General features: G+C 41.8%; 1 protein-coding gene across 1 annotated transcript; it reads left to right on the top strand.

Annotated features, from left to right (window-relative positions):
• The first annotated feature begins 487 nt into the window (after positions 1-487).
• On the top strand, positions 488-21568 carry CHST10 (carbohydrate sulfotransferase 10). The gene is made up of 6 exons (XM_032100359.1): positions 488-593; positions 5317-5451; positions 8174-8271; positions 10975-11209; positions 13460-13565; positions 15441-21568. The coding sequence occupies exons 2-6, from the start codon at positions 5352-5354 to the stop codon at positions 15976-15978; spliced, it is 1077 nt and encodes a 358-aa protein (XP_031956250.1). The 5' UTR covers positions 488-593; positions 5317-5351; the 3' UTR covers positions 15979-21568.
• Positions 21569-25280: the final 3712 nt, after the last annotated feature.

Genomic DNA, 25280 nt, shown 5'->3' with positions numbered 1-25280 from the left:
GTGCTGGGGAAACGGTTGGACTCGAAGATCCTAGAGGTCTGTTCCAATATTAATGGTTCTGTGATTTCCACATCTATATGGTTTTTTTAAACAGGAGCATTAGTGACCTACGAAAGATGTTTTAGCCGTTAAAAAAAAAAAACCGCAACAACCCAAACACACGTATACACGTGTATTATATGAGTCCAGCCGGAAAGCCACACTCGAGGGGAAGGAGGGAAGAGGCGGGGAGAGGAGGGCAGAGCTGCCCAGCCCTCCCTCCTTCCCTCCCGCCTTCGGGCGGCCGGGTGCGGCGCTGCGTCTTCTCGCAGCCGAACCGAGCCGTCCCCGCGGCGGCCTTCACCTTCCTCCCCTTCCCGGCGGCGGGGCTGGGGCCTGCCCGCGGCCCTGGGAGGAAATGGAGGCGGCGGCGGCAGGGCCGGGCGGCGGCGGCAGGGGCTGAGCGGGGCCGGGGAGGCGCCGCCGCCGCCCGCAGCCGGGCGGGGGGGATGCGCCGACAGCCGGGGCTGCCCGAGCGGGCCGGCCGTGCTGCCGAGTGAGGCGGGACCCCGCCGCCGCGGGCCGGGGCCGCGGGCAGCGGCGCTGGAGGGCCGGTAAGCCGGGGAGGGGCTGGGGAGGGCCACGGGGGGAGGCCTGGCGGCCGCCAGCCCCGGGCACAGGCTCCTCCGGCATCCCGGGTTGGGCGGGGAAGCCAGCGGGCGCTGCGGGCATGTGTCGTCCGTCCCTCCTGGGGGTGAGGGGAAGCCCGCCCAGCTTCGTCGTCCTCCTCCAGAACGGGAAAAGTTTATGTCTGTTCAGCCCAGGTCCTTGCGTCCGGAGCCGGGCTGGGGCTGGCCATTACCTCGGCTCGTCCCCTGCCGGTCAGAGCACGGCCCTGTCCCCTCTTCTTGGCGGGGACCGCTCTGCTCTTATGGAATGAATGGAGCACCCAGGAAGCCTGGGTGCAGGGGACAGAGGAGCCGCTGCCCTTCCCAGCTGTGAAGAGCATGGAGCGCTCGCTGGAGTGGGAGCTGGTGTCTGTCAGGGCACGGCGTACGGAGGGGAGGCAGGGTCCCGGCGCAGCCCGGGGCCGCGACACCGGCACACGCCGGGCCTGCCCCGGGCTGAGGTGGGTCACGAAGCTGGTGCAGGCGCTGCTGCCCCGGGTCTCGGTTCACATCCCGCTGACAGGTGAGCTGCGTGCGCAGGCAGCGCTCCGCGCCCCAGCCGGAGCTGGAAGAGCAGACGCACAGGCCTGTCAGTGCCCTCGGGAGGAGCAAAGCCTTAGGAAAGAACCAGCCTGTTACGATGTATGTTACAATATTTAGTAGCACCACGCAACTTGCCAAAGGACCGTCTGTGATAGCTATTAGTCAGGAATATTTTTAAATTTAACAAATTGGCCAGATTTTCTTACCTGTAAGATAACACAAAGGAAGCATTGATGAAAATGGCTTAGGTGTCCCAGTTAGTTGCTGCTTTCCTTACCAGTTCCATTTCTAGTTACGTCATTAATCATGTGCTGATTGGGCACGCAGTTGGGAGTTTGAGCCTCCTGGCGTGTCACTGCCATTCACGATGCGTGCAAGGACTGTCCTGCCAAGGAGCCCCTATGCAAGCAGCATAAGCTGCAGAGCAGAGACTGCACTGAGTTTTAATGCTGCTTAAATCTTTCGCACTTTGTCCCATCAGTCACTTGAAGACAGCGGTCTTGTGCAAAGAATGAGTGTTTATTGGAGGTAGCAGGTTACTTGCGGGCAACGGGTCAAGCCTGCAACTCTGTGTCTTGATCTTTGGTTCATGTTTGTGTGTGTGTTGGTGATCCCATTTTTTCTCATGCAAAACTCTTCATCTGGCTAATCTGAGGGTTATGTGGCAGTTTGTGGTAGCCCGAGGGGGAAGGACAGAGGAATGGGTAGGGACAGGAGTTTTGAGATCACTCCTAAAAAGTGTAGAATTGCAATAAGAGGGAGAAAGAGTAACCAGAAAACTCTGTGTATTTCCTTGTGAGAAAATGGACTAAACCGTCAACATATTTCTCATTTTTTTCTACTTGTAAAGAAAAATTGTGTTTTAGGCAACCAGAAATAGAAGACTGTTTTGGAAGCTGAAGGAAACTATTAAAGAGGAAAAACAGAAGCTAGTACTTGTATTTACTAGAAAATAAGTGCAAGAGAAGCAACAGAAATGCAGTAAGGTTGGAGATAAAATAGGAAATGCAATTGCCCTATGTGAAAACAATAAAAATATTAAGGTAGAGACAGAGAAACAACATAAACACATTATTTTTTTACAAAGTACTGATCATTGCATTTAAGTGAGCATGTTGAGGTACTTCTGTCTGTAACTTTGAAGAGTTCTGCTTCTTGAGATGGGTGATGTGCTGCTGATACAGATGTACTTTAGGATGCTAGAAGTGAGTAACAGTGTAGTAACATCATAATTACGTTATGACAGATCCTCTGACAAGGCTCTTACATTCATGGGTATGGTTGCAGATTTCCTGTGCGCATTAAAAAAAAAAAGAGTAGACAAGACTGCTTAATGTTTTCCTCTCAGCTTCCACGTCTTCAAGGGTAGAAGTGGTGGTTCCTATGGATGTGGCTGCAGTTCTGACCCCTTCCTACTCTCTAAGCCCTGTGCTTGAGGTGAGAACTGTACTGCTTGTAGGTGACTTTGGCTGAAATGCTCTCCTGTCCTTACAGCACAGGACCTGGCAGCAGGGTCCTGTCTACACTAACTGCATTTCAGGTCAGAGCACATGGAAACTGCATTTCCCATGTGACTTAACACAATTTCTTAGAAATCCAATACATAAATTACGTAAGGGGATATGGATCAATACTTCTTACTGAATGGTGTGCATCCGTCACCATTATAAAAGTGGGCAGACTAGCAGGGATGCTATGAATGTTGGAGGCTGTTTCTACCCTGCTTTATGTAGAACAAATATACTGAGTTGGGCAGAGAGGTTTGGCCCAGACCTTTCATTATACCTCTGAAAAGCCTGTAGCTGATGGTTAGAGATTTTCCTCCTGCAGAGTGTTCTCTGCAAGCTTCTGTCAGCCCGCTGCATTGTGTTTAGAATGTTGAACGGTTCTCATGGTTTTAGCAGAGCTACCCAAAAAGTAAAAAATGTTGTTTCTACATTTTTGTGTCTTGATAGTCAGTCTGAATTCTGTCATCTGTGAGAGTTGGAAATGAATGTGATGTCTGAAAGTGAAGGTGACAAATCTCAGTGCCTAAGTGGAAGATGGTGCATTTCATGGCAGACTGAAAAATGAGGACCTTTGAGACCTGGTGGTTTTCAGCATGAATCTTAGGGTAGGCTTTGCACTAGTGCAGTGGTAGGTTGGGAATAACTTTTGAACTGCTTAGCTGAAAAGAGGCCAGACTGAAAAGTCTGATGGAATTCATACCGTATTTGCCTTTCCTGGTCAACAGTCTTCCAGATCATGAAGAATAAACATGTTTTGGACATGGTATGCTCAGTTGTGAGCCAGGGAATTGCAGCAAAAAACAGGAGATGACAAACATTGTCTTAATGGAGGTCACAGCACCTCTAAGTGTCCAAAAGACAGTTGATACCTAGGTGTGGTGTTTTTAGAAGTACTTAAAAATGAACTCATGAAAGAAGAGGGGGAAAGAAGGGAACTTTCAGAAGCCAAGCTGAAAAATGCTGCACCGAGAAAATAAAAGTAGGCCTGAACACTGGCACCCTAGCTAAATTTTTTTCCCTTTAACTGGAGATACTCAGTTCTTTACCTCCTCTTACCCATTTTGAATACATCATTTGGGTCCCAAATGTGTTTTGAACTGCTTGACTGCCTGCACAGACTTTCAGCATATCCTGAAGATGGTTCACTGCTGTCAGCTGTGGAGAGAACTCTTCCTGGAAACATTTATATTGCTGGAAGGCAAAAGCTAGTTGGAAAAGCAATTGGCACCTGTAGCAGTAGTATCTTACTTTTGTTATTGATGCTTTGTGGGAATGAAGAAGATGGAATACTGGTATATGACTGAAAAACTTAATAAACGCTTCCTTAGAAGTATTAACTAACATTTTTTAGCATCATAACTGGGAATGAGGGCATTTCTTACATTCCTTGGCAATTCACTCAAATGGCTGTATAGAAATTGTGATCACAAACCATGCAGTTATGACTCTCGCTGAAGTTGCGTGTGGCTACTTTAGGACTGAGTTTGATCCTATTGGTAGTTACAGGATTGCTGTGAGGATGTAATTGTATGAGATTTTTGTATTAGGTCCTCTTCAGTTAAGTGTTCTGATGTTGTGTTGCATACGTCCTCAGAAGGAAGCATTCACTCTTTCTTTTGAGTTCAGCCCCTCAGGTGTCTTACCTCTCCAGCAACAGTAGAGACAATAGAGCTGTGTTTTTCTAGGTTTTGGTTGTGGGTTGTTTTTTATTTGTAGTGGAGCTTCACAGATGCCTGATTCCACCCCTGTGTGTATTGCCCATCAGAAGCTGGCAATTCAGCAAAAGATACAGCTTAACATTTTCCATTTCTCTTAGTGGCTGGGAGCTTCAATCCTTTTTATCATCGGTTTCCTTATATTTAATCTTAACTTACAGTCATGGAAAATAATTTATTAGGATTGCAGTTTCAAAAATCAGGATAAAACTGCATGTATTCAGTCTGTTCCTGTGGGTGGTTTCTTTGCACATTAAAGCTGCAGTCTCAACTGTTTGGGTAACCCTTCCTGCACTCCTGAGAAAGTTGTGTCTTTGAGGCAGGGATACAGCTACAGGTAGTAGGCACTGCTGCAAGGAAAACGAAAAATATTTGGCCAGGTTAAGCTTAGCATTGCAGCTTGGTAGCTTCTGTAGGCCGGACAGGGGAAGAGTCCATGTTATGTGTCATAAGCTGACTTGGGATAACCAAGAACAGTATTAATGTTACATCTACCACTGAGAGCACAGCGTTCTTCATGCTCCCTTCCTTTTCTGCATTGGGCTGTCTTGCTAAGCTGAATCAAAAAATAAACTCTTCTTTAAAAAAATCATGGGTTTTGCTGATCTGTCTCCCCGAGCAGTCAGCCAGCCAGTGCTATTCTCAGCACAATCAGGAGGCTGGGAATGTGTACACAGGGGTGAAGAAGTGAAGCCTCCTTTTGATAGCAGTCAGTGGTTACATTGCCTCAGCCTTAACACTGGTTAAAAATATGACTGAATGGGCAAAAAGTAAAAAGTGAAATCTACTGCTGTGTTTTACGACACACATACGTATTAAAGTTTTTTCTTTTAGGTTATAGAAAGTATTTTTCTAAACTGTAGCAAAAATAACTAGTGTTTCAATCTTTTCTCTTTCAAACAGGAAGTGCCAACTTTATATGGCTCACATCTGACAACATGCACCACCAGTGGCTGCTGCTAGCTGCATGCTTTTGGGTGATATTCATGTTCATGGTTGCTAGCAAATTTATCACACTGACTTTTAAAGACCCAGATGGTAAGTTCAGCTTTAATGTTTAATGTGAAACAGAAAATTGAATAGTGCTTCACACAAATACTCTTTTCTATGAAAAGTAGTTCTTGGCATGTTACTACTTCTTCAGTAGGACTGAGAACAGAACAACTAAATTTCTAGAAGTGACAGTGCTGATATTCAGCTCCTTCTTTCCTTGCTAGAAGTCTGCAAGTCTAATGTCATGGTGGGGGTTTTGATGGTTAAGAACAGGAGGGATCATGTTTGACAGTACTGTTTTGGTAGGTCTGCTTTTTCAAATACATTTAGTGTCAGTATCTTGATTTACTAGGGGTAGGAGTTGTGCAAAAACAACAGAGTACTATTACCTGTTTAAAGTTAAAAGAGACTCAGAAGATATTGAAGAGTTCATTTCACATGATTCTAGTTTCTGTCTCCTTGTGACTGCTTGTCTTGTGGCAGAGGTATTATGTAAAACTTGTGGAAAGTTTTATTTCATTTGCAATGCACTTTGCCTAGCCACCTCTGCCCTGCTTCTTGCATTCAGTTTTATCACCTGCTGTTTGACTTGTAAACAGCTTACAGGCTTTTGCTTAGCTTAAGTAGCTGAGATGTTATTAAGATGATGAAGAATTTAAGCCATTTGATGACACCACCTAGCATTTTAGTTTTCTGTCTGCTGGGGAGCTGCTCTTACAAAGCCATCCTACTCAGAGTTTTGGGTGAAGGTGATGATATGACTTACAGTCTTAAGAGGTCTGTGTTTCTGAATCTTCCTAAGATACGCAAAAAAAAAATAACTTTTGAAGCACTGATACTAGGTGCCATAGTTTTCAATAACTTGATAAGGGGTAAGTACATTAGGTGTACCTTTATAAATAGTACGCATCTATGTGGAGATTTATTCAGCAAATCTTGCAGAGGAGAACTGTAGACTAACTTAGCTTTCCTTGGACCCGGCTGTTCTGTCCTGGTACATCTGCAAATCAGCTAGTCTTACGTTAGGTAGTTATATCTTCCAGTATTTCACTCTATGCCAACTCGTTTCCCAGCTCAGGTGTTCTTTGAGTGGTTCTTTTCATCAGAATTTGTCAGGAAAATTAAAATGTAGTTAAAAAAAATAATTACTACAGCATACCCTCTGCATTTACTTGCTTTTTTTTTATCTTGGCTTGCCGAGTTTTTTCTCTTTTTTATTTTTTTCTATGCTGAATCTTCCACTCCTTTTAAATAGCTCTCTAACCAGATGATATATAAGTTCTTAAGCTTGTCCTGCAAAGGCATGACTGTGGTTAAGTGTATATATGTGTTGGAGTGTACTAGAACTAATGAAGGGAAATACTTTGAATATACCAACAGAATTTTGGAGAAAGTCCAAACAGGATGGTAAATTCTGGAGAAGCTCTTCTAGACTTAATAAAATATGACTTGTCAGAAATTCTTCTTATTTGGATGTGTCTTCTTAGCAGATAGAATAAAACCAGCAGATGCTCAATGAATCAATGTTCTTTTGTTTAAGCCTTTTACTAATGTCCTGGGTGCATGAACAGTAGGAACTTCTTAAGGAGCAAGTTTCTGTAGCATCTACAGGCATGCTTTTACACAATGATAGTGAAAAACAGTTTAGCTGAATCGGATTACTTGTATTTTCCAGAAGAATACCATGAAGTAAGTCTGCGCACAGCAATAATTACAGTGCTTGAACGCTTACATTGCTTTCAGTTTTAACTTGCTTTTCCATGCGTGCCCTTTGTTAAAATCCAGTGTAGGCAGAGTACTCCCTGAAGAAAAGGACATAGGCAGTACACACATTTTCTCAACCATAAAGCGGTAAGCCCCTGTGGATGCAGATGAAGAAACATTATTCATAGAAGAATCTGTATGAAGGGAAAAGTAATCCAATATAGATGGAAATAAATTTTCAGAGAGAAATTGTGTTCTTTTTGCTTTGTAGTTAGCGAAAGCTGCTTTAAATTATTTTTGATCTTTCTGCAATGTGTAGACTAAAGCTATAACCTTGTGTTATTTTTTGGTTTTTCTGTACCATACTAAATGCAAAAGATGAAAAGGGTTCTTCCCTTACATGCTTTAAATTGGTCTCAAACTATTAGCTGCCCTAAAACCAATAAAAGGAACAAGAGTATGAGCAGAGTTTGTTGTTGTTGTGAGAATTTCTAAGGAAGGCCATTGGTCCAGTAACAAAGGAAGGGGGGATCTTTCTTTATTGTTGGTTATAGGTGCTTACTTAGAGTACCACAGAAATAAAAGGGTGTCTGTAACAACACTTCTTCTTGTAAGTTTAATAGTTTACAGAAGAAGAAACATTTCTACTAGTGCAAGGGGAGAGAGAAACCTGATAGATTGTTTTTTATTGAAAATATAAATCTCCTATGCACAAGTCCAAATTGTCTATCAATTGCGATATTTGGATTCAAGATTTCGATGTCTATCTGCACAGTTTTTAGAAAAAAACAAAACAAACAACCAAAAAAACCAAGTAAAAGATGATGGGCATATTTCTTTGATAAAACTCAAATGAAATTGCATCCAAAATTCCCACAGAGTACATCCTTTAAAATATTCATAGTTTGTGCCTGTCTTGTCTAGTGCCTTTCCATGTAGAAACAAATTCTAATGTTTTGTAAGCTTAATACAGAACGTAAAGTTCATGTGTTTTAGTTGTAAAGCAGAAATAGTTGCCTTCTCCTCATCTTCTGTAATGCTGTTATCTCTCTTCCTTCTTTAGGCTATGGTGCCAAGCAAGAGCCATTGATACTGACAGCTGTTACAAAAGTGGAGGAGGTACATGTGCCAGAGGAAAAACATTGGCCTGAAGAATTCCAGGTGCATACTGTTGAGATAAGGGTTATGTGTGTTAAAGAGTAGAAAAAAATAAGAGCTTAAGGAAGGGCTTCCTGATGTTAAGGTGAATTGATAGACAGGAATTACTTATTCAGACTGTTCTATTTAGATAGAGCCAACAGAATTCATTTTAACTTCACAGAGCTGGTTTGTCACGGTAACCTGCTGTCTTGTTTCATCTGAATGATTGAACTTAATGTGTTTCCATTTCTAGGAGAAAATTGTTACAGTATTCCTTTATCAAGTCAGAACAGTCATTTTTGTTAGCCTTTTTCATATAATGGCCCAGTTTTGGATTACTCAAGTTCTGTCTTGCCATAGAGATCAGGTTGTGGTTGTTGAGGGCAGGCCTGTGTCTTCTCTATTCTCTTAGATCTCTGCCCAATCTCTCTGTTTCTTTTTATCAGTGTCAATTTCTTTTTCATCTTTTGTGCTCTTTATGTGTCACATTTCAGCATTTTTCCAAAGTAGAATATAAACACAATAGTAATCAATACCAGTTGATCTTTTGGATGCATAGTTCCGTGCTTTCAGCAGATTGACACGGAAACTCTGAAAATCCTTTATACAAATGTAAATTTGAGACCATTTGCAGAGTGGGCTAAATCCCAATTTTTTTTCTTTTTTTTTTGCATTAATATGTAAGTCATCTTATATTTAAAGTATTTTTATGATGCAGCATGGAACATAGGTTAGTTGTATAAACACGACTCTTTTTGCTTTCATTTTTCAAAAACATGAAATTTAAGTTACCCTCAAAATACTTGGGAAAAACACTTCATTCAGTGGAAGATTGGCAGATATGTGTAGTGAGTTTTAAATGCTTTCTTTACTAGTATGGAAGAGGATAATAAGGTTTCTGGATCTAAACCAATTCCCTCTTGGCTTCCTGACAGCATGAAATGTAGAATAACAACATTAATTTTGGTTGCATGCAGAAAGAATTGTTTGGACAGATAAAATAATCTGACAGACTGTTCAGATCGCATTCTGAGCAGGGGATATTGAAGAAGAGTAACAAACAGAAAAAGGAGAATATTTTTTTCCTTGTGGAAGCTTGGGACAAAAATAATTCCTTTTTCATCTGTAACTTGGACGCTGTACCTAAAATCATAGAATCACAGAATGGTTTGAGTTCGAAGAGACCTTTGAAGATCATCTAGTTCCAGCTCGTCTGCCGTGGACAGGCACACCCTTCATTAGAACAGGTTGCTCAGAGCCCCATCCAACCTGGCCTTGAATATTTCTCGGCTGGACCATCTACAGCTTCTCTGGGTAACCTGTTCTAGTGCCTGACCAGCCTCATAGGAAAAAATTCCTTCCTAATGTCTAAACCTATCTTTTTTCAGTTGAAAACCATTACCCCTGTCTTGTCACTACAGGCCTTCGTAAAAAGTTTCTCTGTCTTTCTTAAAAACCCCTTGTGGGCATTGAAAGGTGGCAGTGAGGTTTTCCTGGAGCCTTTTCTTCTCCAGGCTGAACAGCCACAGCTGTCTCAGCCTGTCTTCGTAGGAGAGGTGCTCCATGTCGGACCATCTTCATGGCCTCCTCTGAACCTTCCCTTCACAGGTCCAGGTCTTTCCTGTGCTGAGGCCCCAGGGCTGCATGCAGCACTCCAGGTGGCAGTAGAGCAGAGTACAGGGGGAGAATCACCTCCTTTGACCTGCGGGCCACAGTGCTTTTTTATGCAGCCCATGGTGCAGTTGGCTTTCTGGGCTGCAAGTACACACTGCCAGCACATACCAATTTTTCACTCATCAGTATCCCCAAGTCCTTGGTAGGGTTGGTCTCAATCAGTTCATGCCTTAGTCTGTATTGATATTGGGGATTGCCATTCAGTTAGTGGAAAGGTGAAAATTTGTCAGTAGAAATTTAAGCTTTCCCATCACCTCTTAATCAGAGAAGCTCCTTTTTCCTCTCACTGCACTAGTTGTGAGGCAAGAGGTGGTTGTGGTTCCCATCTAAGTCTCAGAAAATGAGACGTGTGAAACAGCTCATCCATTTTTGGGGAGAGGTATCCTGCTACTTCTTTTATTTGTCACACTGATGCTCATTGTTCACATTTTTATTCACCTGATTTTATTTCAACTTGGATAAATGGAAACAGTGAATGCCTACAGGTGCTAGCAAACAACAACACAGAATTTTTATCCTAAATTCTTTCCCTGCCAGATGGGTCACAAAATATTCTGAGTTGGAAGGGACCCGCAAGGATCATCAAGTCCAACTCTTAACTCTGCACAGGATGTCCCCAAGAATCACACCATGGGTCAGCCCCATTTTCTCAGAGTTTAAAGCATAATTTATGTTGAAATTCCTGTCCTAACCTCTCAGAAGCTTTCTTACAGGTTGTTGAAACTCTGTGGGAGTTCCAGTATTTGATCAAAGCATGTTTTATCCACACAGATAAGACACTGCTGCTGTGCAGCAGACTTAAATTACTGTATGGAAAAGCTCTTACTACTGTATACTACCATGTAATGTCTTAAGAGTTGAAACAATGTATAGCAGCAGCGCAGAAAGCAAACTGTGGGCTACTCCTTTAATTAATACATAGCAATGTTTTAATCATGAATCTGGGAGTCATTAGGGTGCGTAGTTTGGGGATTTTTATACCTGAGAATTTGATCTGAAAACTGAAATCTTTCACTTTTGTTTTTTCTTTCTCCTCTGCATTTCATAAAGCCAACTGGAAAAGCTTTTTCAGGAAGTCTGATCCGCCAACCCCTGGTTCATATGGAAAGACTCGAGCTTCTCAGGAATGTCTGCAGAGACACTGCATTGAGAGATCTCTCTCATACTGCAGTTTCCAAGTTCGTCTTGGACCGAATATTTGTGTGTGACAAGCACAAGATCCTGTTTTGTCAGACGCCGAAAGTGGGCAACACTCAGTGGAAAAAAGTCTTGATTGTTTTGAATGGTATCTACTCTTCCATGGGTGTGTGGGTTTCTTTGAAGAGCAGGAGGAAACAGAATTGCTCTAACTGGGGCAACTAAAATGGATTCTTTCTGCATTTCTGTACACTGATACTTAATTTCAGCTTTGCATTTATCACAGTTGTTTCTAGTCCTTTCAAAAGATCCCCTTAAAATGAGATCTATTCTTTCTGTAAAAATAAGTATTGTTATTTCTTGGCTCAAAAGTTATTTGAGTCATGACAGAGTCCCCATATGCATGTGGTAGGTAGGTTTCTGATCTTTGAAGGGGTGCACTAATTTACAGAATTTGAAAGTATATGACAAGGTATCGTAATTCCTAAGTAGCAATAATATGAAATTTCTGACTAAAGGCCAGTGACTTTTAACTAGAGATCTTAGCTATGAAGAAAGCCAGTTAAAACTTGGCAGGTGCTGTTGGTCTATATTGCTGAAATCTTGTGTATGTTCTATCAGTGAACCATCTTAAGAGTTACGAAGATTCTGAGGTGCTTAATGCAATAGTTTGCTCACCAAAGTTATGTTATAAAAAATGGTGAAAGAAGGAATAAAGGGATGAGTATGTTTGAAAAATAAGCAAATGAACTGTGTGCCTCAGCAAAATTTTTCTAGCAAGCAGTACTAACATTAAAAACTTTAATGTTTGTTTCATCCTTGATCTATGGATGTGAGCTAAAAATCTAGCAGAGATACACCCATACCTGTGTGTGTGCATGTGTCTTAGTACCTATGAAAGTCACACTCTAAGTACTAAATATGGAGCTATATGAGGACATTAGAAGTACCTCTCTTATCAGCATTTAAAAGATAACATGCAAAGAACGCCTCAGGATGGGCAGGGATATATTGGCTGCGCCAAGTGGAGGATAACTCACATCTTAAAAGCAGGGAACTTTTCACCTTGAGTTTCCTAGTTTTATCATGTTAGATAATGATAAAAAATTGTTTCCCCATAAACACTGGTCCCTTTTGCCTTAAGCTGCCACTTAAGTGCACTGGTGTCTGCTGATGAAGGCTACTGCTGTGGTTGATCTAACTTTCTCCTCTTTGGGTAGTTTCAGAAGGCAGGGCTCGTACTTGAGGGGGAATAATTTATGTTCAAATACCTAAGTGGTATTTGGAGATTCAGGATGGGGAAATGCAGCTGTGGCACTGTGGGGGGGGGTAACTCTGCTACTGCTTGTACTGAATATGTTCTCTGAATAAATGCAAGGTATCGGTTCCTGAGGCTGTCTAATCTGACATCCGTTGTCCACATGTGAGTTACCTGTAGTACCAAAAAATACAGTTGAAAACATGAAATTGCTAAAATACAACTCCAGTCCCCACCTGTCATGCCCTGCCCCCTCCAGGAAAAAAAAATTGGAAAACTGAGCAGCTGACTGGTGTGTATTATTCGCTTCAGTTCTGGAAACGAGAAGGCTGTAGAGACTTTCACCTAACGGGCTTGTTTTGTAGCGCCCTGTGCTTGTTGCAGGTTGATACTCTGAAATGATGCGGTTGTGTGAAGGCTTATGCCTAAAGCCCAAGGGGCCACATGAGATGTTTCTCAAGGTCATAAAACTTTCCTGGATCAGGATATTAAAATGAACGCAGCAGAGTTAAGTGACATTATTTTTCTTGTCAGCTTATGTGCTTGCAGAAATTAGTATCTGGAGACTTTTTGTTGTTAATTTTAGTGCCTTTTAATCTGTGGAGTATTCTCTGATTGGAATTTTTGTTTCAGCACAGCATACTTGTTAAAAAAACTTTATGGATCCTGACAGCAAAGTACTTTTGCATTGAAGCAGTTCCAAAAGCAGCTCATAGCATTTATTTTTGTTGGTGGTTGAAACTCAGCCAAAAAGCTGGTTCCTTCGTCTGAGTTAATCTTTAAAGTCTTCCTCCATTTGCATGGGCAGGCAGAGGGAAAGGGAATGGGGACACTGACATGTGAGGAGTTACAGGCTTAGACATAATTGTTGATGAAATTTGCATAATATGCTTTTCTGAGAATTTCGGGGCCATTTGGTCTTGGACCTCGATGTCATATACCCTAAAGAATTTTAGCAGGTTTCCACTTTGCAGTCAGAATCTCTCATAATTTAACAGTTTTAAACATAGTAACTTTAAATGGTAAAAATAAAGAAAAGAGAAAGACATAAAACTGTCAGCCAAAGGCACACATGCTTGCTTATACTCACTGCTTTTTCCCTTGAATGAATCACTTGCTCTGTCATTTTGATTTGTCTAGGAGCATTTTCTTCCATAGAAGAGATCCCAGAAAACATTGTACATGATCATGAGAAGAATGGCCTTCCACGCTTGTCCTCTTTCAGTGACTCTGAAATTAAAAAACGGTAAGTGGCCCTTCTGATGAGGGACGGGGTTGAGGTCAGTGGTGTTATGAGCAATCAAGGGTACAGCTGAAGTCTGCATCTGAAACTGAGGACAGCAGAGTTTCTGCTCCACCACTTGTATTATGGCACTATTCTGTTACCCTCACAGATGTTGCTGTGTCTGCCTTCCTACTGGCTTTGAAGGAGAACACCAGTGTAATTTGTGGTATGGTTAGCTGAGCGAACCAACTCCTTGGATATAAGGTTTCTGTAATTCAGTGCATACCTAGTTGTTAGATAGCTGACCTTCAGAACTGAAGGTTTAATTGGACAGCCCATTCCTGATGTCTTGCATGGTAAACCTTACTGCCTACGGGTAAGATTGTCGTTGCAGCAGACTTAATTACTGGGATTGAACTGGTTAGATTTAAGTTGTTAGTGCTTCTTAGCCCCACAATATTTTCCATTCAGCTGAACCACTTTTGTCTTCCTGTTCAAGTGCTTCTAGTTATTTTCAGAGCCAAAAAATACTCTGCAATAGAACATCTACATTACTTTGGCTAGATCTTTAACTGTGCCTGCTCTCATCTCTACTGGAGCCTGTGCCATATATAATCCCTGTAAGGGGTGGCAACATGGACAGAACAGGACATAAGATGACAGTGAACACGTGTAAGCGTGTGCCTGCATGGGGTTTGTGTGCATTATGCCATTCTGAAGACTCAACCCCTTATACATGTGTCAGATGTCAGTAGAGCTCAGCCCAGGGTTTTTTGTTGCATGCAGTGGCACAAGGACATTTATCACAGCTCTGCCTGTAGAATTGGGGTCAGTTGATTGGATTGATACTGTGCAAAGCAAAGTATTGTCACTGTTTTCTTGAGAAAGGGGATCTGTTCTCCCTCCCTGAGTGCAGCCCTGAACACTGTTCACCTAGGAGTGCGCCCTAGTTAGGATATGAAATTGAATGCCACTATTGCTTGGGTTGCTGCATTCTCTGCTCAGCATGGAAGCTATGCTGCAGGTGTGTAACATGAAATTACCAGAGTTTTAGGTATGGAAAGCAGGATGGTATGGATCTGTTGATGTAGTTTGCTGACCTCTATCTAGCCCTGCCTGGCTAGGAGTAAGTCGGGAGAATCTGAAGTATGATTCAAGTGCTCTAGAGGCTGAAAAGAGTCCATCCACATCCAGTCCATCCTTATTTCAGTGAGGATTGGGCTCTCAATCTCTTTTCTTAGTTATTTATTGAAATAAGCTTTGTTTTCAATTTACTTCTCCTACAGATAATCTGACTACAGAATATTACATATTACAGTATCACAGTAATACGTGAAATTCATTTGAAAACTGTGGTCACATGTTTCACTGTTGAAACATGTGGTCTCAATAGTGTTCTCAGCCGTTATTGAAAACATGACAAAACATCAAATAAAATACTTTTTTTTTTTTTAAACTTAAGCAGCAATTTATCTAACTGCCTGCCAGTGAAAAATGCAGCCTTCTGTATGCATTTAGCTTCAGCAATGCACTTTTCCCCATGCCCTTATGTATTTTGCTTTTTGAGCTCGATCACATGGCATAACATATGTCTTTGACTTGGAGTTCTCTGCATCTTTCGTCTCCTGTTTATATGGATTGAGATAAACTAAACTCCTCCAGTTTGGAAAAAATGTAGAAACTGGGGTAAACTATTTCCTCTTTGTCCTGTATGCAAAAACTGCTAGTAAGAAGACAGAAATGGTATTTCTGGTCCTATTGATTATAATACTGGTAGACTATGCAAGTGCTCTGAGATTCACATTGCTGTGGCTGTGTTCAGAGTTTATGTACATTTTTAAAGTATGTGCTAAACACTTTCCTTAATTCTTTAATTTTTTTTCTTCCTCTGTTTAGACTGAATTTATACTTCAAGTTTTTTATTGTTAGAGATCCATTTGAAAGACTTATTTCTGCATTTAAAGACAAGTTTGTGCACAATCCTCGGTTCGAACCTTGGTACCGGCATGAAATTGCTCCTGGCATCATTCGTAAATACAGAAAGAATCGCACAGAGACCAAAGGGCTGCAGTTTGAGGATTTTGTGCGCTACCTGGGTGACCCGAATCACCGATGGCTGGATGTTCAGTTTGGTGACCACATCATTCACTGGGTAACATATGTGGAACTTTGTGCTCCCTGTGAAATCACATACAGTGTGATTGGACACCACGAGACCCTGGAGGACGATGCTCCATATATCTTGAAAGCAGCTGGCATAGACCACTTGGTGTCATACCCCACCATCCCACCAGGCATAACAGTGTACAACAGAACAAAAGTAGAGCGGTATTTTTCAGGAATTAGCAAGAGAGACATAAGACGCCTCTATGCACGATTTGAAGGCGATTTTAAACTCTTTGGTTATCGTGAGCCTGATTTCTTGCTTAACTGACACCTGGGATGAGATATGAGAAAGTGTCTCATGGATTAATCTAAACCTGCGTGAATACCAGCTGCAACTCTGACAGAGCTGAGAATGACCATTTGTTTTCTAGCTTTTTGATGTTGCTCCACCTTTCAGTGAAATATTTGTCCTATGAACAAGTAGGGGCTTATAGTTGTTGTTTCCTGACCACGTTTTCAGTACATGACATTGCAATTTGTTAGGAATTATGTCTCTGTTATCTGAAATACAGAATTTGACTTCTCCCCTTTTCCCTCCAAGAAAAAAGAGGGAGAACAAATGGGCTATGATCTTCCTCTCCTCCCAGACAGAAGGCCATTTTTGAAATGTTGTGAAGTATTTATAAAGATGGCGATTCCACTGTGGGTTAACCCTGACATGTGGGTAAACATGATGATTCCTGCTCATGAGAAAGTCATGTAGTCTCCCATGAGCTTTGTTAAGGAGAGGCCAGTACAGGACTAGAAATTGATCAAATGCTTGACAAATATAACCATCTAGGTTCTGTCATGTGACTGCTATAATAACAATAATGCTGATCTAATCCCATTCTTGTTTGTCAAAAAATGAACCTAATTAGACAGAAGCTTTTAGAGATGTAAGAAAATGAACTGGTTCCACACCCCAGTTGTGTCTGTATTTTTGTCAAGTGTTTACTGTATTTACTACTGATGTATTGAGCCTCATAGTTCTACTTTTGATTTTCAAGAGATTATTTGACTCCTGGCTATGTAAGTTATGTGGGAATACCAGCTGCAAGCAGAGCATAGAAGAAATACAAAACTGCTAAGGAAACTTTAAGGAAAATTAATTTAAAGTATCAGTTGTATCTGTGGGAGCACATATAATAATCACAAGATGCTCTCACGCAATTTAACTTGTCTTCTAACAGTTAAGATTAATAAAGAAGTTACAAAAGCAAGATGTCATATTAAAGAGCTGCTTACTTGGGTTAACGATCCACCTTTTTCTTGTATCCAGCCTTGCTCAGTTGAGTACCTCAGAGAACAAAAAGTTTATCCCCCTCTGGAAATTCATCTCCCTACTGCTAAAGGAGAGAAGGAGACAAGATGAGTCCCTGATTTTTTCAGTGATTCATGCCATGGTATCCCAAGTCAAAAATGACCAATATTTATGTTACTGATGTGGTGGATTGGCTATTTGCCAAAGGTTTGAATGTCACCTAAATTCATGTACCCATTTTATGCATTAAAAAAAAAAAAAGAGATCTGAATTGAGTGGATGCAGCCATCATAGTTGCTTGTGCTTGTATTGTGTCTTATAAAGAGCAGTCTCTTGTCTGAGTTCACCAGCAATAAAAATCAGTGTGCTGCCACTTCATCCCACAGGCCATAGAGGAGAGATGGACCAAATATCTGAAATACAGGAATTGCTCTGTTGGCAGTGAGCATGTGAACAGTATTTTTTAAATCATAGCCCCAAAAGATTTATTTTCAGATAATGTTGCTGGCTAGAAATGCTAATGACAGCCAGTGCTATGGAATCTGCTTTTAAATCCAGCCACTGTATGTTTTTGATAGCTTTCTGTATTAACACAAGGAAGCATCTTGCATTTGTGTAAAAGGAAAGCTGTGCCAAGCTGACATGTGCTGCTACCCACAAAAAGGAAGCCCTGTTGTAGCTGGAAATGATTTCAGAAGGATCTCAACAGATGAATTGAAATAAGGGAGAATCACTAACTGGGCATCATTGACAAGAGAATAATCCAGGGTGGCAAAGTTGTAAGGTGGGATATTTTTCAGGTTGGTTTGCTTTGATTTTTTTAGCAACAATTACAGTGCCCTAACTTGTTCTTAACCAATGATAAAAAAGATGTTAACAGCTCCAGCTTTTTCTGTGGTTTTCTTAATATGGGAACTTATCAAAATGCACTGTTAAATGCATTTTGGAGCTAATAACCTGATTGATTACCTCGCTACCAATTTAAAATGTAACAGTGAATCATGTGTAGTAAATTCAGGCCTTAAAGTTTAATAAAGTAGAATTGTTTTCCTCTGAAAGCACGAGCTACGGATCACAAAGAAGGCCAATGTATGTTTTTCTTTTTCTTGGTAAATTACTTAATGTATTGCTTGCCTAAAAATTGCCAGGTGGAAAGTGCTGCATAAATATTAAGTAATAATAATTTTTTCTGATAGCTTTCTCTGCATTGATTTCTCTTGGGCATCTGTGAATAGAGCTATGGACTGACCTAGGCAGAGATGCATAATCCTCTCCCATGTCCATGTTCCCAGGCTTTTCAGGCTGGAACTGGAATGCATGCTACCATTTCTTCAATTCAAATGCAATGTTTCTCCTTTCAGTTCCATGTTTCTGAGCTATATTTTCTTTCTAGAAGAGTGGAGGTTTTCTTTCCTTACATGGCTGAAGTAACAATGATGCAATTTTGGCATGTCTCTTGAAGAGCCTTAGATACCGTGATGGTCACTGGCAAGGTGTGGTAGGGCTCTCCTTAAATTGGTGTAGTGCAGGTAGGAGGGTCAGAGTGTGCTGTGTTAGGGAGGAGGCTCTTGCTATGCTAGTTATGATGAATTAAATGCTTGTGGTTTGTTTTAGCTTGATTGTACTCTGCACAAGGCTTTTACAAATGTAGTCTCAGTGGCATGCACAAACATAGTTTGGCTGTTCAGATGTCATTTGCATACCGCTTTCAAACTGCAGATGATACTTATGTCATATTTTTGGAACTGCTGGCCCAGATTATTCTTTCTCCTTTCTTATTATTGTTACAGCTTCAGGAAACAAATTCATGTCCTTACTTTGTACATCTCTGTCTCTTTTTGTTGTCTCTCCTCAGCAGCTTTTGAATCCTTTGGCCCATTCTAGCCACATTTTACAAAGGAAAGTCAAGGGGTAGTGAGTTGAAGTAATTTTCTTGAAAATAGGAGGAAAAACATTCTTTGTACATCAGAGTCCATGCTGTATGTTGGCTTTAGCGAAAGTAAAGACAGGGAACAGTTTTACTGTATCTGCTTGTATGGAGCTCCTAGTTTCTAATGGACTCCCTTCCCTAGTACTCCCTACAGTTTGGCCTCTTTTCCCAGCTAACAAAGACAAAAATTAAATTAAAATGTATTCCATGGGTCTGTTATCTTCATGTTCGTAATAAAATTGAGCTGACTGGATTTTTTGAGATCTTGGGGGTAAGAGGGTTTGTCTTGTGAAAATGGATTCAGAATTCACTTGCTTGTGAAACAACTTTACGGTAAAACCTATCTCCTTTCCTCTTAACTTCAGCAGGCAGCGCATTGTCTGCTGTGCTTTCTGATTGCGTGCCATGAAGATGTTTTTCTGTAGTTAAAAATACATGTGCATTTTTTTTATTTTGGGCACTGTTCTGTCAAAGAAAATGTCTTGAAAATATGTATTCTTCCCCAAAAAGCGTGTTGTTTTCTGATTCATGCGCAGATGCTGCCCTGTTTGTACTGGGGTTAGGCTCCCTGCTGCTCCACGTGTCTCCATCCTCAGATTAAGGAAGCCATCAGACGGCTCTGGCTTTTGTGTAACATCACTTTTTCCTTGAGGTGTTAATAACTTTGTTGGCTGGGAAAGCAGCCTTTGATCTTATCTGTGCTCCAGAAAGCTTGCTGGGAAAAAGAATGATTATATAGGAATTGCTTAAGCTTATTTTCTCAGATGAAAAAGGATGTCTTCTTGTCAGTGTATCTGCCTGTATCTGATATCGCTTAATTGACAGAGAGAGAGAGAGGGAATGATCTTTCTGCTTAATGGCCGTGTAGTGATTTATGCTAAGCCCCCATCCTATTGTTATAGCAACATGAAGGGACCTGGAAGGAGGTGTAAAGTCAACATGTGCTTATTTGAAATGTGAGGGTGTAAAGGAAACTTGACATAGGAGTTGGTTCCTGGAGATTTATCGTGTCCAATTACTTGTTACATGTCATATGCAGAGGCTGGTGTGGCCTATGCTTGAGAAGATTTATGCGAGGTAGAAAGAGGCTTGTGGGTGGTGGAAAATTCCCTTTCAGCCTAACTTAGCTGTGCGTGTTCCTGGGCTGCTGCCATGGGGAAGGTTTTAGAAGGAAATGATCCTATTAGCAGCAAAGCCTTGCAGGTGCTTGGGCTGGTGAGCAGAGTGCCTCCCTCCTGGAGGCTCTTCGGCTCACACTGATGTGTGCAGCCAGCTTTGGTGCTGCCTTGTATAAATCTCTATTTTTGTGCTTTTAATGCAATTGTGTGCAGCTGAGCTGTCAGCTTGGTTTCCTGTGTGTGGCAGTAGCCTGAGGTGACTCATCTCGCCACCAGAGCAGCTTTGAAAGGCCTGCAGCCTGTTTTGCTATGCAGCAGGAGACATTTCCCTTATGAAGAGAGCAGTATTAAGCCTGCAGCCATGCAGCTGATGACAACTGGCTGGTGTAAGCACGAAAATGGTGCTGTTTGGGTCTTCCTGCTGTAAAATCATCATTTCCCCTTTTAATCCAGGCAGGAGTGAATGGGAAAAAAAGATGTGTGTTTGCTTTGAGTCACAAAAAGGAGCTGTCCTGTTAGATATTCCAGACTGGTAAGCCCAAGCAAGACAAAGTCTGTGAGAGCAATGCTGAAAAGAGCCATAGGTGGTATTTTTAAGGCCCCTGGAGATGTTGAAGGAGAGTTGCCGAAGCTTTCTGGGAGGTGTCAGGGGAGCAAGCGTGCTCCCCGTAGCATGTATGTGCATGCCAGAGGAGCAGATGGTGATGGGACAGCATGCACATGGCAGGCTGAAAAGTGTGAAGCATCTACTGTGGGTGTCTGTTTGAAATCACAGAAAGGAGGAAAGAAAAAAAAAAGGTGGGAAGGAAGTAATGAAAAAATAATTCTGAAGGCTGCACCCCTGGAAATGCAGTACCCACTCTTAACAGAAACATGCCGACTGCCCTGGATGTGTACAAATAATTTCTGAGCAGTTTGCAGGACCAAAGCAAATCTGCAAATGGGAGGGTAAACCACAATCATAGAGCATCCTGTAGGTGGTCTGCAAAGTGATTTAATACTGAGAAGCTAGCCAAAGCTCCCAATTGTGCCTAAGTAAGTGGATCTCATCTAGGAAAAATGCATAGCTATACTGGAAGCATACAAGTAGAAAAAGCTCTTGTGGGATAATTAGCTCTCTAAACAACCAAGTGTTATGCACCTGCTGTGATTTAAGAAATAGGAACATTTTCTTTTGAACATCCTTTTTTCCTCTTCTCTGCAGCCTTTCTGCTTTATTCAGTTTTCTTTCCTGTGTCCTGAGAGGTCTTTGGACAATACACCGCATTAGGATACATCATTCTTCTCTTGTCAGAAGGGTGGAAGAGGCTGTAGGAAATACAAAATGTTCTCTGTAATTTTGAGAAACTCAAGAAAAATACAGGGGAGTTTTTATCAATCATGAATGAACTTGTGGTGACTGAAACATTAAGATTGCATGGGTTACTTCTTAGATGTTTCATGTGTTGGGCAGAAATTCACTTACAGAAAAATGATCACTGTTCTGTATTTGGCTTCTTTGTTCTTATGTTTTGAGTAAGGTTTTACAGCAAGTAAAATCTGAAGTCTGCCATACCACAAAGCTTCACTTTGGATCCACTTACTTTGCTTTCATTCTTCTGTATGTATTTTGTAGAGTAAGAGTCAACTCTGCTCTTGCTCAGTTTCTTTCATTTCTGACTGTTCTCTGCAATGCTGTGGCACTTGTGAAAAGGCAGTGAGCAAGAGGAGTCAGCAAATACTCTGGAGAGAACAGGACTCCAAAGCAGACCTTTATTTGTATGCTGCTTCCATCTACAGCATCTGCTTCCTTTTATTATCTTTTCAGTCTAGTTCTTTGCTGTAAAACCTGCTAGGGTACGTATTTGTGGTTAAAGCTACAGATTTAGAAATGTGTAAGAGGGAAGGGATTAGGAACAGTGTTACAGCAGGAAAGAAAGAAGCAGCATGAGGAAGGGGCTTCCACACCCCCTTTCACAGTTCCAAACCTTTTGCTCCTTCTTGTATACTCATGTTTGACAGCTTTTAGGACATAGGTTCTTGGCCTTATGGGAAGCATGCTGTGTAGTTTAGCTGGGTTTCTCAGTGTCTCAGCTGCATGCTTGCACACACTTGCTCTTCTCTGATAGAATCAGGAAAGATTCTTACAGGTGAGACCTTTGTTCCATCAAGTTACAGTACTGCATAGCAAAGATGGAGCAAAGGTGTTATTTCCTTCCTTTCTGAGCAGTAACAGTGTGTTCCTTAATTCTCTTGTCTACTGGAGAGTATAAACATGATTTTACTTTTCTGGAAGATGACCAGTAATAACAGTGTTTTTATCAGGTTTTAATCTTAGAACACTGTTTAGATCCATCTCTGTGTGACAGCAAGGTACTGCAGTAAATTATAATTGGTTTTTGTGGGTTTAGAGTTGACTTAATAGATCATTGGAAATGCCATTCTGATGGAAAACAACTTAGGTGCATTACTTCTATCTCCATGTAAGGATCTGTCATGTGATTGCATGCCAGTCAGAGAAAAATAACTTCATTAGATAGCGATGCTTTTTTATTGTAATCCTCTTACTTGTGGATTTGGGTCTTAAAATACAGCATGGTAGATTTGTCTTGTGTACTCCTCTCCTGTTCTAAAGTAGAGTTGGCAGAAATTTCATACCTCTATTATTTTGGGAACTCTTTTCTGCAGCTTCTAGTTGAAACCGTTTGAGCACTTTGCATTGGAAAATGTGTAATTTGACTGTGGGTACACCGGAAGGACAGTGTGAAGGCTTTGATGAAGAACTACAAGCCAGCAGTGTAACATGGCTGTGAGAAAGCTACCACCTGATTCTGCATGCATCCAGGTAAGTATTTCCAGTAGTGGCCAATAAAAATTAGTACGGTGACCAAGGCTGTGGAGAGGCCTTGCCTTGACCCCATTTCCAGTTCTCATCAGCTGTGACTCTGGGGAGCTGGCAGAGTTGCAGAGCTGCTGGTGTTTGAGCAGAACGACCACAACTTGTTCAGCCTGAGAAAGGAGAGGGGGGTATAATAGGTGTCTAAACCTGTACTGGGACAAATGAAGTAGTGAGAGAATCTCACATCCAGAGAAGGAGGCAAGCCAGAAGACAATGCAGTCACAAAGACAAACCAGTTTGAGTTGGCCAGGAGCCAGCTGAGGCTGGAAAATAGGAGGAGGTTTCTTACCCTGAGGCTGTGTGTTGTCATTTTGGTATATACAAAGAGAGCAAAATAATAACAGGCTGCTCTGCCACTGCCTGTTCAAGCAGCAGAGACCTTGACTTTGTAGACTTGTTTAGGCTGGAGAAGACCTCTAAGGTCATGGAGTCCAACCATTAAAGTAACACTGCCAGGTCATCACTAAACCATGTCTGTGAGTGCCACAGCTACGCGGATTTTAAATACTTCCAGGGATGGTAACCCTACCACTTCCCTGGGCAGCCTGTTCCAGAGCTTGACAACCCTTTCAGTGAAGAATTTTTTTTCCTGTCACACCTTGAGGCCATTTTCTCTTGTTCTGTCACTTGTTACATGGGAGAAGAGACCAACCTCCTTTCAGGTACTTGTAGAGAGCAAGATGGTCTCCCCTGACAATCCCAGCTCCCAGCTATCCTCAGGTCACATGTCTTCTCTCAGTCCAGTGAGCTGTGGCTGCGAGGACAGCACAGCAGGGCTGGTGCCTGAATGCTGGGTGATCTGACTGGGAGGAGAAGGATCCACAGAGGCAAGTGGGGCCAATCTTGCACAGCCACATACATTCAGCTCAGTCTTGTATGCCGTGACATGGGTTATATATCTGGGGAGATGTTGTCTTCTTTTCTTCTTTAGCACTTCTTAATCATGTTTGGAGATGGTGAAAGAAATGTCAAATTTTGAAAGAAGCCAAGAGCACAGTGACAATTCCCTGACATTTTCTTTAGTGGAAAGTTTATGGTTCCTGTGGAAAGCTTATGGTGTTTCCCCTGTCCATGTTTGAGTTGATGTTTGATACGAACAGAAGTGACTTGGTAGAGAACTAGAGGGGAGGTAAAGAGTCTCATGGAGTAAATTCTTCATTTAAAGTCTTTGGGATCCCTGGCCTCTTTCCCTCCTAATCCAAGGGAGAGGTTAGACAGCATGGTGCAACCAGACTCCAAATCCAGAAATCCCATCTCTAAATGGCCTGAGTGACTTGACTGTCAGCATGGCACAGTGCACAGAGATGTCATTGCTCAGAAGGACCTCTGCAAGGCATCACTGCTGCAGGCTCTGCTGATCCCATTCAAACAGGTATCTCCTCTGGAAAATGAATCATGAATCTTCAGTCCACCTCCTCTTTCGTGTCCCTGAAGAGGAGAAAAAGAGCACTTTTTTGCAGCAGGGAGCTGCCGTTGTCAGACATGAAGCTATTGCTGAGGGAATATCATACCAAATAAGCTTTATTGATGACTGAGCCCTACAAACAAAACTTTTGCTATGAGGCAAAGTACTGAAGGTATTTGTAACGTGTTTAGAAAAGGTGAAAAGTTCCTGTAGGAGACAGAGCAGAACTAAAATATTTATGGTTTTATTATCAGCAGATACCTTTAAAAGAGAATTGTAACCTCTGGGTTCAATCATGCAGAGTGAACTTAGCATGTAGGCTGCCAGTGCTTAGAGCTAACACAGGGTACATGGAATACTGTCAAGAGCTTGTTTTGATGCATTATTTTAATTTTTCCCTGGCACACAAATCATATGGGGTGTGTTTGCAGTCCGGAGCAACCTAATGCTCCAGACTGCGAGCAGTACTTTGATTTGCCATATGAAACTTTAACATGTATTTGAGGCCTTTCCTTGTAAAGTATTATTCTGAAACACACTAAGGCTGCTAGGCATTTCACTTGAGCTAAAGGTACAGAAAGATCTAGTGGAGTCTCTGCTCCACCTGAGAGGGCAGAGTGTCAGGGAACCTGGACTTCCATGCAGTTACCTGAGTTTTGCTTTGTTTAGCATCTGTTACTTGAGGTGAGTTCTGCAAGGGCAGATCACCCCATCTTCAACTTGGAGGAGCTTACAAGCAGTTTAGGGTATTTGGCTGAGGTATTAACTTTACAGGCTGTAGTGCTGATACTGCCAGGTGCAATTAGGTTTCTGAAATGCTTTCTTTATAAACCTCTGATTACTTCTAATTTTGCTGACTGTATCTAAGAGCTAAAATGGTTATGTGATTTCTGAGAATACCCTTAAGTAAAGTTACTTAGGTTGTGTTGTGCCCTTGATGGAAAAAGAAATCTTGTTCTGCTACGCTGGTCTCTAGCAAGGGATGAAGGATTTAAA

This window comes from Corvus moneduloides, chromosome 2, assembly GCF_009650955.1.
Source record: "Corvus moneduloides isolate bCorMon1 chromosome 2, bCorMon1.pri, whole genome shotgun sequence".
In the NCBI taxonomy this organism is placed as follows: domain Eukaryota; kingdom Metazoa; phylum Chordata; class Aves; order Passeriformes; family Corvidae; genus Corvus; species Corvus moneduloides.
This window is presented reverse-complemented; position numbering and strand designations above follow the sequence as displayed.